Source organism: Pogona vitticeps, chromosome 2, assembly GCF_051106095.1.
Source record: "Pogona vitticeps strain Pit_001003342236 chromosome 2, PviZW2.1, whole genome shotgun sequence".
Taxonomy (NCBI): Eukaryota; Metazoa; Chordata; class Lepidosauria; order Squamata; family Agamidae; genus Pogona; species Pogona vitticeps.
In genome coordinates, this window is record NC_135784.1 from 286057022 (window position 1) to 286071748 (window position 14727).

General features: G+C 41.3%; 1 protein-coding gene across 8 annotated transcripts in view; it reads left to right on the forward strand.

Annotated features, from left to right (window-relative positions):
* Positions 1-7430: 7430 nt before the first annotated feature.
* The window catches only part of IL6ST (interleukin 6 cytokine family signal transducer), a 54272-nt gene continuing 46975 nt past the window's right edge, over positions 7431-14727 (forward strand). Inside the window, exon 1 of one of the 8 annotated variants that reach the window (XM_020805536.3) lies at positions 7431-7653. Coding sequence is in view for 4 of the 8 variants with exons in the window: in XM_020805533.3 (XP_020661192.3) it covers positions 8443-8479 (37 nt within the window). In the remaining 4 variants the exon portion in view is untranslated. Of the gene's footprint in view, positions 7654-8135; positions 8480-14727 lie in introns of those variants that run through there. The other 7 variants (XM_072992748.2, XM_072992746.2, XM_020805533.3 and 4 more) reach the window with 7 other exon arrangements.

A 14727-nucleotide genomic window follows, 5' to 3' on the forward strand; every position in this document is an offset into this window, starting at 1 on the left:
GCAGGATGGGAAGAGTCTCTCAGGATGCTGTGTGACTTCTTCAGACAGCGGGATGTGAAGATGTCATCCAGGGTTGGTAGCTGGAGCCCGATGATATTCTGGGCAATTTTAATGGTTCTCTGTAGAGCTTTTTTGTCCGCTACAGAGCTACTCCCAAACCATGCCAGAATGCCATAAGTTAGGACGCTCTCAATGGTGCTACGGTAGTAGGACAGAAGTAAATGCTGTGATAAATTTAACTTCCCAAGCATTCTCAGGAAATACAGCCTCTTCTGTGCCTTCTTTATTAGCATGTTGGCATTTATAGTCCATGAGAGGTCCTCTGAGATGTAAGTACCCAGAAATTTAAAACTACCAACTCTCTCCACTTCCTCACCGTTTATGTACAGTGGTAAATGTACATTTCTCTTCCTCCTAAAATCAATTATGAGTTCTTTCGTTTTTTTGATGTTAAGTGTGAGATTATTTTCTTTACACCATAGTATCAATCTTTGTACTTCCTTTCTATAAGCAGACTCATTGTTCTTATTTATGAGTCCCACCACTGTCGTATCATCCGCAAATTTAATAATTGCATTGGTGTTATATAGTGGGGTGCAATCATGTGTGTACAGGGAATAGAGGAAGGGACTTAGCACGCAGCCCTGGGGAGCTCCTGTACTTAGTACCAGGGTAGAAGAATGGTGGGATCCCATCCTTACTGACTGTGGCCTATCTGTCAGAAAATCCTTTATCCACACGCAGATCTTCTGAGGTAATCCCAGGTTGATCATTTTTAAAAACAACCTATTTGGTAGAATGGTGTTAAAAGCAGAGCTATAATCCACAAACAACAGCCTCGCATAAGTTCCCTGTTGTTCTAAGTGGCTCAATACAGTATGGAGTACGATGGACACAGCATCATCAGTAGATCTATTTCTCCTGTATGCAAATTGCCATGGATCCAAAGAAGGTGGAAGACTAGCCTTAATGTAATCCAGCACCAATCTCTCAAAACATTTCATAATAACAGATGTTAAAGCTACTGGTCTATAATCATTGGGAGATACCACAGCTGACTGCTTCGGGACTGGCACTATAATAGATGTCTTCAGGCAAGTGGGGACAGAACACTGCAACAAGGATAGATTGAAAATATCCGTAAAAACTCCAGCTAATTCTGCAGCACAGCCCCTAACAACTCGTCCCATGATTCCATCTGGTCCAGCTGCCTTTCGAATATTAATATTCTGGAAAGCGCGTCTCACATCTGAAATCTGCAGTACTAGTGGTTGTCTGTCGATGGTAGATTCTAATGATGTATTATGGACAGTAGGTGCTGGAATAATGGTTGTTCCTGTTTCCACCTCAAAACGGCTGAAAAATTGATTTAACTGCTCAGCCAAAAAATCACTGCTGCTACACAGACTGTTTTTGTTACTCTGACCAGTGATTTGTCTTAGGCCGTGCCACACTTGGCGAGTGTCAGAACTTTCAAGGTGTTGTTCAATTCTCTGGCTGTACATAGCTTTGGCATCCCTAATGCCCCTTTTCAGTTTAGCTCTGGCCTCTCTATACTGTAGTTCATCACCAGAATGAAAAGCAGCATTTCTGGCTTTTAATAAAAGGCGCACTTCTCTATTTAGCCATGTACTTGTCTTGTTGTAGCAATAACATCTTCCGAAGAGAAATAATCCGAGTCACAAAATAATGCTGTTTGCTCAAAACACTTGTTGAAGAATGTTCAGACCTTGGCTCATGAAAACTTTTCTGTTTTTTTTTTTTTTTTAAATAAAATACAGGAAACTGTATTGCTATGTGGGTATCACCTATCTTTAGTATGACTATTTCACACTCAAATAGGGAAAGGAACTCAAGCATGTTTCCTTCCTATTCATTGTGAATGCAGTGTTCATAATTGCTAGAGTATCTCACCCTTGTCTTTAAACATATCTTTAATTTTTCAGTGCTTGGAAGTTGAATCCAGCAATCAGCATTTTCAGCCTCTGTTAATTTGGTATTACATGGTACTTAATGGCAAGTGTGGCCACAGTGAGTCTACGATTACTCTTGAATTCCAGAGGGTCAAATGTCACAAACAATTCTGTAATTTCTTCAAGTTCACATTTGAAAATTGTTTTTAATTTTGGTTTTAATATTGAGAGAGGCTTAATTTATTTATTTTTAATGCTGTTTTACGATAGTTTTAAAACTGCAAATATTGTAAATTTCAATTGTTGTGAGCCATCTTGGGGAGAAAGGTGGCATATAAATAAAATAAAATAAATAAAATGAGAGAGAGAGAGAGAGAGAGAGAGAGAGAGAGAGAGAATGCCCATGCCTGGAAGACCTCAGACGAAGAAAGAATGAGGTTTCATATGTTTAGCTGGTTTAGCTCTTCTATATGGTAAGTGAGGATAGGTGCCTGTGAAAGAATCAAATTGCTTGATCCCTTAAAGCATCCCTCTCCAACTGCATGCCCATCAGATGTATTGGACTGCAGGGCATCAGGTAAGAAAAGACTATCCTGGGACCTCAAGTAGTCAGTACCTTTCTTCTCCCACAGGACTTATGAAAGTCATGTATGATGATATGAAAAGACACACCAGCACATTGTTTGGGACATAGAGTCACCAACTAGAGGCCTCCGGGAAACTCACACATAGGACATGAGGGCAGTGGGACCAACTGTTCATGTTCCCTAATAAGTACTCAGAAGGATACTGCATCTGATATGTGTTACCAGTCATGAAGTCACATCTCACTTACAGCAAACCTAGTAGAGTTTACAAGGCATGTGAGATATTTAAGGAGTGGTTTTACCAGTGTCACTTCCCAGTGGGTTTCCATAGTCAACCAGAGTTCTGAATCCAGGTCTCCTGTGTCCCAGTCTGTCAGTCTGTCCGTTACACCACACTGACTCCCGTGCTTTTGGTACTGCCACTGATAATAAAAGTGATCTGTAACTGTCATGGTTCATTATCACTGATTAGCCTTTTCCTTCACATATTTGTCTAATTGCCCTTATAAGGTTTTTGAGCCATGGCAGCCCACAGATCAGAGCAGGAGACCACTTTCTCCTATCCTCGCTTTACTGCTCCTTAAACAGTTGGCGATCCATAAGAGGATTTTTCCTTATATTCAACTAGAATGGATGGCGCATCTAATTTTAAAAATGGACTTCCTTGAGCTAAGGGACTCAGTACAACACCAGAGCACTTACAAAGATAACTTTCCTGGTGAAAGAAAGGCTACACTAGCATCCTCCTAATATAATAAGTGATTCTTCACACTGGGTTCCATTCAGTCAGGGTACAGGATTCAGCCTGCAGCTTATATGTATTAATCTATCAATTAAAGTTTGCAGTGTTACGTATGGGAGCTCAAGAGACCTCAGTCGCTCCCATAATTTGCAATCTAAGTACTATTACAGTACTTGCAAGTTAGATTGCTCAGGCTACAAAGGCTGATTATTGAGAGTGGACTTCTCTTGCAAATGCTTCCCTGCCCCCACATCTGTCAGTGAAAGAAGCCAATCAAGGTACAGTACCCATGACTAAATGTGAATTCATTTGTCTGAACCACAGCCACTGCCTCCCTAGCTCATAGACTCTAAAGACTAAGAGTCCAGGTCAAAGAATATGCAGCTAAGAAGCGTTTTTCAAAAAGGAAGCCAAGTCCATTTTTTCATTGTATACTACAAAACATATTGATGTAATCCACACTTCGAACATCCATTATCTGTGTTACCAATGCTATTGTCACTTTGAAAGCTCATCACATGTGCCTATGACTTTACTTGGTCCCCAACCCACACCACCATGTGTACTATATATGGAAACCTGTGGTCAAATATTGTATTCCGGGTGTTTGAGGAAATGAGTTATAATCCTTAAAAGCACACACTGAAATAAATCTGCTTATTTTAAAGGTGCCATTATAGTGATGCCTTTATTTTTGAGATACTCAGAAGGGCTAGTGGGTTATTTTCTATTATATCCATGGAATATTCCTAATCTGTAATGTGTACAAACAACTGCGAGCCCAAAATATTTAGGTAAAAATATATTATTTCAGTCATGGCTGATTAAGGCAGGTGGTCATAATGACAAGTGCCAGAGCTTTGAACCTGATAACAGCTGCTAAGCCAGAAATGTATTACCAGAGGCTGTTGGGCAAACAAACATCTAGAAAATGAAGCCAAGTAAAATGAGTTGGGGGGGGGGATGAGGGGATAAAAGGAGGCAGGCATTACTGAGAAGAGGAGCAATAGTACAAGAACACACAGGATGGGAAATAACATGGAAACCAAGCTGGAAAAGATGGGTAAGGCAAGAAGCCAAGATAATACAGTAAGTGCTAGAAATAGGCAGACCCCTAGTGAAATATGAGACTGTTAACAACAGGAAACTATGGATGGATGGCCAAAAGGCAGAAGCCAGCAATGATGTGTGAACCTTAATTCCTGATGGCAGTTATTCAGCTGAGATACTGATCTGAAATCTACGGTTCAGAAGCCTGTATCTTGCCAAACAATGAATTACTTTTCTGCCTTAAAGGCGGATACTCTCCTGATTAAGTTTGTTACTTGCAGCAGATATGGTATCTCCCATGGACGTGAAGCTAAGATTTTGTGGGGGCAGAAAACATTCTCCCTTCCCCAGCCTGATCTAACCTTTTCCACAATAGGTAGCTTGCTTCCAGGAAATTGCAAAATGAAATGGAAAGCTGACTCCACCAGAAGCACAATTTCTTCTGTAGCAGCGTTACTTGCTTTCCAACTAAACAAGTGCAGGGTGATGATATTTGCACTCAACTGCTTTCTGGGTTGCTGCTCCTGAACCAGGTGGGACCAAGAGAAAAGCCTCCCTTGATTATCCTAAGACACAGGCAGGCTCATAAAGGGAAATACAGTTTTTGAGATACAGTAACTTGTACTCAAGCCATTTAGGACTTTATAGGGTAAATCCATCAGTTCGAATTCTGTCTGGAAACGGATTGGCAGCCAGTAGAGCTGCTGTAATGGGGGGCTATGTGATTCCTGTAAGTTAACAATCTGGCTGCAGTGTTTTGGACCTGCTGAAGTTTCTGAGCACTTTCCAAAGGTAGTCCTACAAAAGCAGTAATCCAGCCAGGATGTAATTAAGTCATGTGTCACTGTGGCGAGGTCAGATCTCTCCTGGAATGAGTGCAGCTGGTGCACTAGTTTTTATTTTGTGAAGATTAGTGTCTTTCCCAAAACCTGGCTCAGAAACAAATCCAAGAGCACACCCAAGCTGCACTCCTATGTTTTCAGAGGAAGTGTAACCCCATCCAACACAGGCTGGAACCATGTTCTTTGATCTGCCCTTTGACTGACCAGGCGCATATCTCTCTGTCCATCTCTCTGTCTCCTTTTCAAGGAGAAGCCCCACCTTTCTCCTTCAAAAGGACCCAAGGCAGCTTACAACATTGAAAGACAATAGTTAATAGTTAATGTTTAGAACAATGAGTAGACAACTATGGTTAACGTAATTAAAAGATAATATTCAAAGCTAAGAACAATGAGTATAAAGAAGCATCTTACCTCATTAAAAGGCAATATTAAAGCTAGGAACAGTATGTATACAAATACAGTATTAAAGAGAAAAAAATCACTCTGAGAAATGGAAAACAAAATAGCAATCCCTCTAAATATCACACACAGGTAGTTAGTTACTGAGGGAAGGTTTGTAGTTAGTTACTGATGGAAGAGAAAGGCATTTGCCTGCTTGCAGAAGGATAGCAAAGATAGGGCCAATCTGGCCTCCTCTAGGAGTGAGTTCCAAAGTCTGGGAGCAGCAACAGAGAAGGCTCTCTCCTGTGTGCCCATCAGATGCACCTATGAAGGTGGTGGGGCTGAGAGAAAGGCCTTTCATGACGATTTTAATATCCGAGCAGGCTCATAATGGGAGATATGATCTATGAGATAGCTTGGACTCGGGTCATTTAGGGCTTTATAAGTTAAAACCAGCACTTTGAATTTTATTTATTTATTTATTCTATTTATATCCCGCCTATCTGGTCTTGCAACCACTCCAGGCAGTTTACAAACATATAAGACAACCAATAAATATAAAAAAGAATTATTACATGAAATAGCTAGTTCTTCAAGATGGGAAGAGAAAATAAATTTGTGCCCAGAAACTGATTGGCAGCCAGTATAGCTGCTGTAACAGGGTGGAGGACGGGGGGGGGGGGAGTCATCCTTGCAACCAGCCCCAGTCAGCAGTCTGGCTGCTGCATTTTGGACCCTTTGAAGTTTCCTGACGCTTTCCACTGGCAGCCTCACATAGAATGTGTTACTGTAATCCAATCAGGAAGTAACTAGGGTGTGTATGATAGTATGATCTCTCAAGAGATAGATGTAGCTGGTGAATTAGTTTTATTTGTGCAAATGCACTCCTGGCCACTGCAGAGACCTGTGCATCCAGGCTCAGAGATGATGCAGGAGCTACCTCCAAGCTGTGTGTTTTTTAAGTGAGAGTGTAATCCCATCCATTATAGCCTGCATCCCTATGCAGGTCTGTCTTTGGACTAAGCAGAAGCACCTCTGTCTTATCTGGGTTAAGTTCCCCTTGACATTCAGTCCAGTCGTGTCCGACTCTAGGGCACGGTACTCATCCCTGGTTCCAAGCTGTAGAGCCAGCGTTTGTCTGAAGACAGTTTCCGTGGTCACGTGGCCAGCGCAACTAGACACGGAACACTGTTACCTTCCCACCATGGTGGTACCTATTTATCTACTCGCATTTTTACATGCTTTCAAACTGCTAGGTTGGCAGGAGCTGGGACAAGCAATGGGAAGCTCACTTCGCTTTATGAATCCGAACTTATGACTGCTTGGCCTTCCAACCTTGCAGCACAGAGGCTTCTGCGGTTTAACCCGCAGCACCACCATGTCCCTTTATGATGTTAGCAGCCCCCGAATACTCCTTATTTTGCCCATTGCTGTGTTAAAACTAATGTATTTGACACAGTGCTTCTGGTAGAAGTAAAGGAAAAAAACGGCTTCAGATCAAACCAGGGGGCCTCAGCTGTCTTGGCTAATTAGAAATGTGCTCTCAGTCCATACCTTCAAAGGACATACTGTGCCTCAAGACAACATATATCTGAGGACCATAATGTACAGTATACTGTTTTCAGGCTGATCGATGTGAATGCCTGGAAGTAGAAAGTAATTCCCCTAAACCCCGTCCCCCTTTCTTTTCTTTCTCTCTCTCTCTCTCTCTCTTGTCTGCTGTACGCAGGCGCCGTGCCTGCAATGCGGATGGCTGCGGCTCAGCCCCGCTCTCCCCGTAGCGGGCCCCTCTTTCCCTGCCGCCCGTGCCGCCGCCGCGGCTCGCCTGTTGGGACTTCCACATCCCGGCATCCTGGCAGCGGCAGGGACCTTACGGGAAGCCCCGCCCCTTGCCCTCGGCCTCGCCCTCTCCCGTGACGTCACGACCTGGCCTCCCAATGGCGGCCCGGACGGAGCTCTGAATCTAGCGGAGTCTGGGAGGCGGTGAGTCTGTCCGATTAAGCTGTTATCGCAAAGCGGGGGGGGGGAAGCTGTGGCAGCGGCCGAGGAGGAGGAAAGGGATGGGGTGGACGGGACGATAGTTTGAGGCCTGTGGGCGGTGCGGCTCGGAAGGAGAGGACGCGGCTCCGGGAGACGAGGTGAGTCCCTCCACCCCTACCCCCAGCCCCGTGAGAGGCGCCCACCGCTCCGCACCAGCTACTCCTGGTTCGCCGCCTTTCCCCCTCAGGCCCCCCTGGACCGGCCTGGCGTTCGCGGGGCGCCCCTTTTTTCCTTTGGGGGAAGGAAGCGGGGAGGCCGAGCACACCGGGTGGGCAGCCGCTGGACCAGGCCCGAAGGGAGAACTTGGCCGTTCGCCTCAGGCGGAGGAGCCAGCCCTTCCCTCTTCTTCCCTCAGGCGGGCGGCTGTCGCGCCCTTCTGAGGCGGCGGAGAAGGAGAGCGGCTTTCTCTAAACCTTCCTTCAGGAGTTCTTTGCGGGGCGCCTTTTTCAGTTTCGCTTACCGAAGTTATTCGAAGTCTCTGGTTTTGTTTTTGTTTGCTTGTTTTAATCCGCTTGGCCAGGCGCCCGGAACGGGCTTCTTACACCGAAATTAAAAAAACCAGGCAGCCTCTTTTGTCTGCTTGGGGTCGATACAGCTCGTCGACCCCCCTTTCCGAAGGCGTTTCAAAAAAACGCGTCTGGATGGGTCTCCTTGATGCGGGCTCTTTATCGTGTTTTTTTACCCCTTCAACCTGTCCTGCCCTAGATGTAGTATTTACTGGCAATGGGGTGGGATTTCCCCGCCTTCCTTACCTGCGTGTTCTTCCAACGTGTGAAAAGGGAAATTCTGAGCCGCTCGCTGCGCTCATCTCGAGATTGAACAGAGGAATGAGACAGTTCGTCTGAAGTGATGATGATGATAAGAAGAAGGGATAGGGAAGTTAGTGGATGTGGAAGGACTACGTTGTTGCATGTGGTGAGGAAGGTCTGAGCTAATTTTTCTCACTTTTCTCCAACCCTTTTTTTCCATCTCTGTGATTCTGAGTGAGCAAGGTAATCCGCCCTTTGAAGCTCCTATCGATAAATTAATTGTTTTCAGTATTTCTCTACCCTTGCAGCTCTACTGTCTGGCTCTTGTTGGCAGTTCCTCTCTCCTTCTAACTCATTCTGAGATGCTGATTAATTAGTATGACTTATATGTGTTTGTGAACAGTGGCTGTGTTGCAGTCGCAAGGCATCTCTCTATATGAGTTGCATAGTCACATGGAATAGAAGTCTGCAGGATGAAGTGCATTCTTAGAAAGGTGTATCATTTATTCTGTTCATTCATGAACAGAAATGAATCTCAAGAAGGATTTCTGTTTTCTTTTAAAAGTTAAGGCATGGTGGAACACTCATTGGTCTCTGTGGACTATCATCTGCAGTCCAAAGTGGTGTAGCTGGGATGTGCTTTACCACCAATAAGAAATGAACTGTTATTACTTTACCATCTGCATGTAGTTACAGTATACTTGGTCATAGCTGTCTCTTTTTTGTCATCTGCTTCTGCCCTTTGCTGTCTTTCCTGTGTCTTTCTCTGTGCCTAGATTTAAACTATAAGCGCCTCAAAGCAGGGGGTGGTCTATTTTTGTTTTGTTACACTGCTTTGTAAAGAGCAGCATTTACTCTATGATAGATTATTGATCTATAATCAATATAGATCCGTGGAGGCAAAAATGAGGCTTTGGGCACATAATGTGAACGCACGATTATGTGGAAATGACAATAATGCTGGGAAAGGTGGAAGACAGCAAGAAAAGAGGAAGACTGAGATGGATTGACTCCGTAAAGGAAGCCATAGATGTGACATTACAAGAGCTGAGGAGGGCAGTTGAGAATGTGATATTTTGGGGGGCACTTATTCATACGGTTGCCGTAAGTCAGAGGGAACTTGACAGCACATAACAAGATTATTTATAAGAGGACTAATGCATGGACAATGATAATAATAAATGTGATAATATTTGTTCTCAGCACTCTGAATCTCTGAGGTGAACTCATGAGAAGGAAGAACTTCATATTTATTCTAGCTCCTTTCATTGCTGGAAAGCAAGTTGTGAAGTATCTCAAGATTGTCTTTGCTGGATGTGTCTGGACTTAAATTTATGTGTGCTTCTCTGGGGATACTGAATGGATGTGATAAAGAGATTTCAAGTGGATTGGGTTGGTGTAGCCTTACTTAACTAAGGTATTGTGTTACTGTGTTTCATGTGTCCTGTTTGTTTTTCTTAAAAATCTGAATAGCATGCTGAGAAATACTTGTAGGGCAGAGGTGGGAGGTTTTTTAGGAATGTGTGTCCATTAGCTCATTGTGTATTGTTTGCCATCGACAGTGGGAAAAGATGATAATCAGCAAGTACAGTTTTGTCAAGGTTCTTTCTGGATTTCTGGGTGGTGGGGAAACAGATTTATATTTTAATTTCTTCCATACGCTTCTCTCACATTCCAGATATCTTCTGCTGTGTACAAAATATCAGGTATTTTAATTCAAATAGAATTAATACTTCACAAGCAAACTTTATTAGAATGTAATCTTTTAAAAATAAAATAAATGTAATATTGTCCATCCTTTCATGGAGTTAGGTATGCATAATCTGCCATGTGCTTGAGCTTTTAGTAGCAATTGGTCTCAGTATTCTGTTTTGTGATCTTAGATCTGGTATGCAGATCATACAGTATTAGGTGGAAATTTAAATTGTCTGCTAATGTTGTTTGACCAAGTCAATGAAGTAAGTGGTTTCAAAATGAATGTTAAGAAAACCAAGTTCATAGTAATTGATAAAAAGTAAGCAGCTGGAGAAACACACATATCTAAAATTAAAGTGCATTGACAAATACAGTATAAGAATCTTTGAATTTGTTTGAATGAGCAGTGGCATTATAGCCATGCAGCATTTATTTATTTATTTAATTTGTACCCTGCCTATCTAGTCAATATGACCACTCAGTAACAGTCACATGGCCTAGAGTGGCATCTTCAAGATGAGGATAATAATAAGCAATAGAAACTTTAAATTGGCTTTGACAATCACATTATATGGTACTCACTATTCTCAATTCTACATGTTGCATGGAATTGTGGACTTGAAACAAGCTACAATTCTATGTGATATAGTAGCGCTGAGAATAAAAAGTACTGTACCATATAAGATGATTGTTGTAGTGTTTCTGGTTTGGCCAAAGAAGAAATGCTAAAACAAATGAATGAAAACCAAGAAATCATAACATGTGGAAAGCTGGTCACATAATGAGAAGCAAATAGTATGTTTTACAGCTGATCATACAGGGTAAAATATATGTGTGAAGAAGAACTTGCTGAAAAAGCTTACCAAATGGTTTGGGTGCAACACAGCATCATTATTTGGTGTTGTGGAATCAGAATATGTTTATTTATTTATTTATTTAAAATATTTTACCCCACCTTTCCCTTAAAAAAGGACCCAAGGCAATTTACATCCCTGAAAGACAACAAAACAATGAGTATTCAAAGGTGGTGTACATTATTAAAAAGCAATATTTAAAGTTAAAACCACTAAATATAGAAATAATAAAACAGAACAAATACAACTCTGAGAAAAGGAAAACACAAGCAATACTAAAAAGACAGTCAGAGCAGTTATGCATAACAGTCCATCTAAAAAGATCATGCTCATGCAGCCAGTCACTGAGCAAAAGCTTGCCTGAAGAGAAGACAGCAAAGATGGGATCAGTCTGGCTTCCTGTGGGAGCGGGTTGCAAAGTCTGAGAGCAGGGACAGAGAACCCCCTTCCTTGTGTCCAATGTTTAGTAAGTGAGGCATAGGTCACTTTAAATGTTGTACTAGTTTCTCTGTCAGAGGCACTGTGCAGACTTCCTATAATACACATATTTTAAAAATTGAATATATATACCATTTATTAACCTGTGTTAGTAGAGGGAGATTTCCATGCCTTATAAGGGCAGCTGAAAAGATATTTCAAATTATTAGGACTAGACAGCAGTATCAATTTTTAAGAATTACCCAAGAATAGTATTTAATGGTTGAAATCCTGTTGCTTAAGTCCACATCCTCAGTGGGGATTAAATCTCATCAGTAACAAATCATCACTGATTAAAGGCAGATCACTGCTGATTAAAGAAAGTGTTTGAGGTGTATGCAACTTGTACATAATGCAGAAAAGTTCTGTGTGCCGAATGAAGCTTTTAATCAGGGGCAATTTGCTGCTGCTAGTGATATCATCACCATTGCACTCAAGAGGATTTCAGCCAATATTTTGAAGGCATAAGTGTCAGCATAACGTTTCTGGAAACTCTGAAGATCTGCTTGTAGGTATGCAAACCTAAACTACAGGAGCTAGTTAAAAAAAGTACCAGAATAATTTTAAATATATCTCCTAACATCTAAAAGTCTTTCAGTACCAAACTGTACAAGTTTAAGTAGTGAAGTTTTGATATCTGTTTTTTTCTTAAATGTAAGCAAATACACCGAAACAATGAAACCTGATACTGTACATGAAAGAAAATTGATTGGCACTGTCTACTAAAATAGAAAATCTATTTCATTGGGCTTGTTACTGTATCACACCTAACTTCATACTTTTAGGTGTGAGAGTTCTGATACAAGGATGCAAGGAAAGCAACTTGTGGTCTGAAGTGAATGAAAAGTAGATATTTTTCCACTACAGTACTATATTTTCCTGTGAAGAATTTTTGATTTTAAACATTATTTCATGACATTAATTAGTAACAAAATAAACATATAACATTGAGTGATTCTAAGATTGTAGTTAATTTTTTCACGTGACTATGGCTAGCATGCATATATAAACAGATTTTGCATAAATGCACATGAACATGCACTTTAATAAATGCACATGAACATGCACTTTAATAAGATTTATCTGTACACTAAGAGGGATGTCACTGTAAGTTAGGTGCACTACATTAGTTCTCGGTTGATTTACAGCATTGATAAGTCTGGAAAATCTGTTTCATTATCTGGGAAAGTTCCTAGCTAAAACGTAGTATGCCTACTTATACATCATGAATTGTTGTTATGTGCTGTCAAATAACTTCTGACTTAACAGTGACCCTGTAAATTAGTTACCTCCTGCTCAGTTCTTGCAACCTCAAGGTCATGGTTTCCTTTACAGTATTGAGTCAATTCATCATATATTTTGTTCTTTCTCTTTTCCTGCTGCCTTCATTTCCCCCCTGCGTTATTGTCTTTTTTCCAGAAAGTCTTGTCTTTTCATAATGTGCAAAAGGACAACAGGCTCAATTTTGTCATTTTTACTTCTATGGAAAGTTCAGGCTTGATTTGACTGGCTTAACTGTTTTTCTGGAAGTTTTTCAAATGAATGAAAATAAATTTTCTATCAGCTTTATTTGCTGTCCATCTTTCACATCTGTACCTTGAAATTGGGAATACCATAGGGTAGATACTTGTCAGATGTTTGCTGTATTATATAGCAGTATAGTAGGTAATTTGACCAAGGAATTTTATTCACAGAGAGTCTGCAGTTGGTTCACAATAATTAGTCTGGTGGTCTGCATTTCTCTCATGGGCCAGAGCCTTTGACCACTTGATAGCTATATTGGACGTACCTTGTTCCTTCTTACAACATGTAAATAGATAAATACTAGTACTCAGTACAGTGGTGCCCCGCTTGACAATTACCCTGCTCCACGACGAATCTTCTTTAAGATGAGGTTTTTGCAATCGCAAAATGATGTTTAAATGGGGGAAATTCACTTAATGACAATTGGTTCCCTGCTTCTGGAACCGGTTTTTCGCTAAACAATGATTTTAAAACAGCTGATTGGCGGCTCTCAAAATGGCTCCCCGCTGTGTTTAGGATGGATTCCTCGCTTAACAGGCACCGGAAAATGGCCACCCTATGGAGGATCTTCGCTGCATGATGAGGTATTTCACCCATTGGAATGCATTGAAGCAGTTTTCAATGCATTTCAATGGGTTTTTTTACTTTCGCTTGACGATGATTTCATTCTACAGTGATTTTGCTGGAACAGATTATCGTTGTCAAGCGAGGCACCACTATATAGGCATAAGGCTTGCTGCTTGTTTTGCGAAGGCTAGTATGAAACTTAAAAGCTACCTCTGTAAAACCTGCCATTTGGTGAGAAATTTCGGGGGAAGGATTGTGGTTTTTTAAATGATTTAATATACAGTGGTGCCTCGCTTAATGATTACCTCGTTAAACGACGAATCTGCTCTACGATGAGGTTTTAGTAATCGCAATAGCGATGTTTAGATAGGGAAATTTTGCTTGACGATCGGTTTCCTGCTTCGGGAACTGATTTTTCCCTAGACGGTGATTCTAAAACAGCTAATTGGCTGCTCTAAAATGGCCGCCCGCTGTGCAAAATAGCTTTCCGCTGTGCTTTAGGATGGATTCCTTGCTTTAGAGGCACCAAAAATGGCTGCCCTTATGGAGGATCTTCACTGGACGCTGAGGTATTTAGCCCATTGGAACGCATTGAACCGGTTTTCAATGCATTTCAATGGGCTTTTTCATTTTGCTTGACAGCGATTTCAACGGAACGAATTATCTTTGTCAAGTGAGGCACCATTTTACTACCAAACATACAACTAAACCATCAACACAAAAAAGAAACACCCTCCTACTAAGCTAAACCATCTCCCCTTTGGAGTCAGAGACTCCAGCTATGGGACATAGCAGAATGGGACACACTATCGGAAGGGTTGTTTTTTTAATGAGAGAGTTCTTGTAGTAGTTTTATAGTGTTTACTTTATTTACAGATAATCAAACAGAAATAAACTACTGTAGGCCTGTATTGTATCCTTGGAGAACAATGTTCTCTCTTCAAAACTGCAGTCCTGCTTTTATCACCAAACAACAGCTACACACCTAAATTTCTTTTCTCTGTTTGATCTCTGACTCCTCTATCTGGAGGACTTCACCTTTATTATCTATTACAGTATCTGACATTGAAAAGACTTAAAAGTTTTCTTCTTTCATAAGTCAATCATACCCTGTTTTTAGTTCCGGTTGATGAAACATTACCTGACCCTCCTGGACTGTTAATCAGTAATCAGCCAAACAAAGGAAGGAAGGCTCTTCTCTTCAAGTGCCTGACAAAGTGGGATACAACACACAAAAGCTTACACTATAATAAAAAATTTACCTTTAAGAAATGTATCTTTATTGTCATATAGGCACCTTTTTATG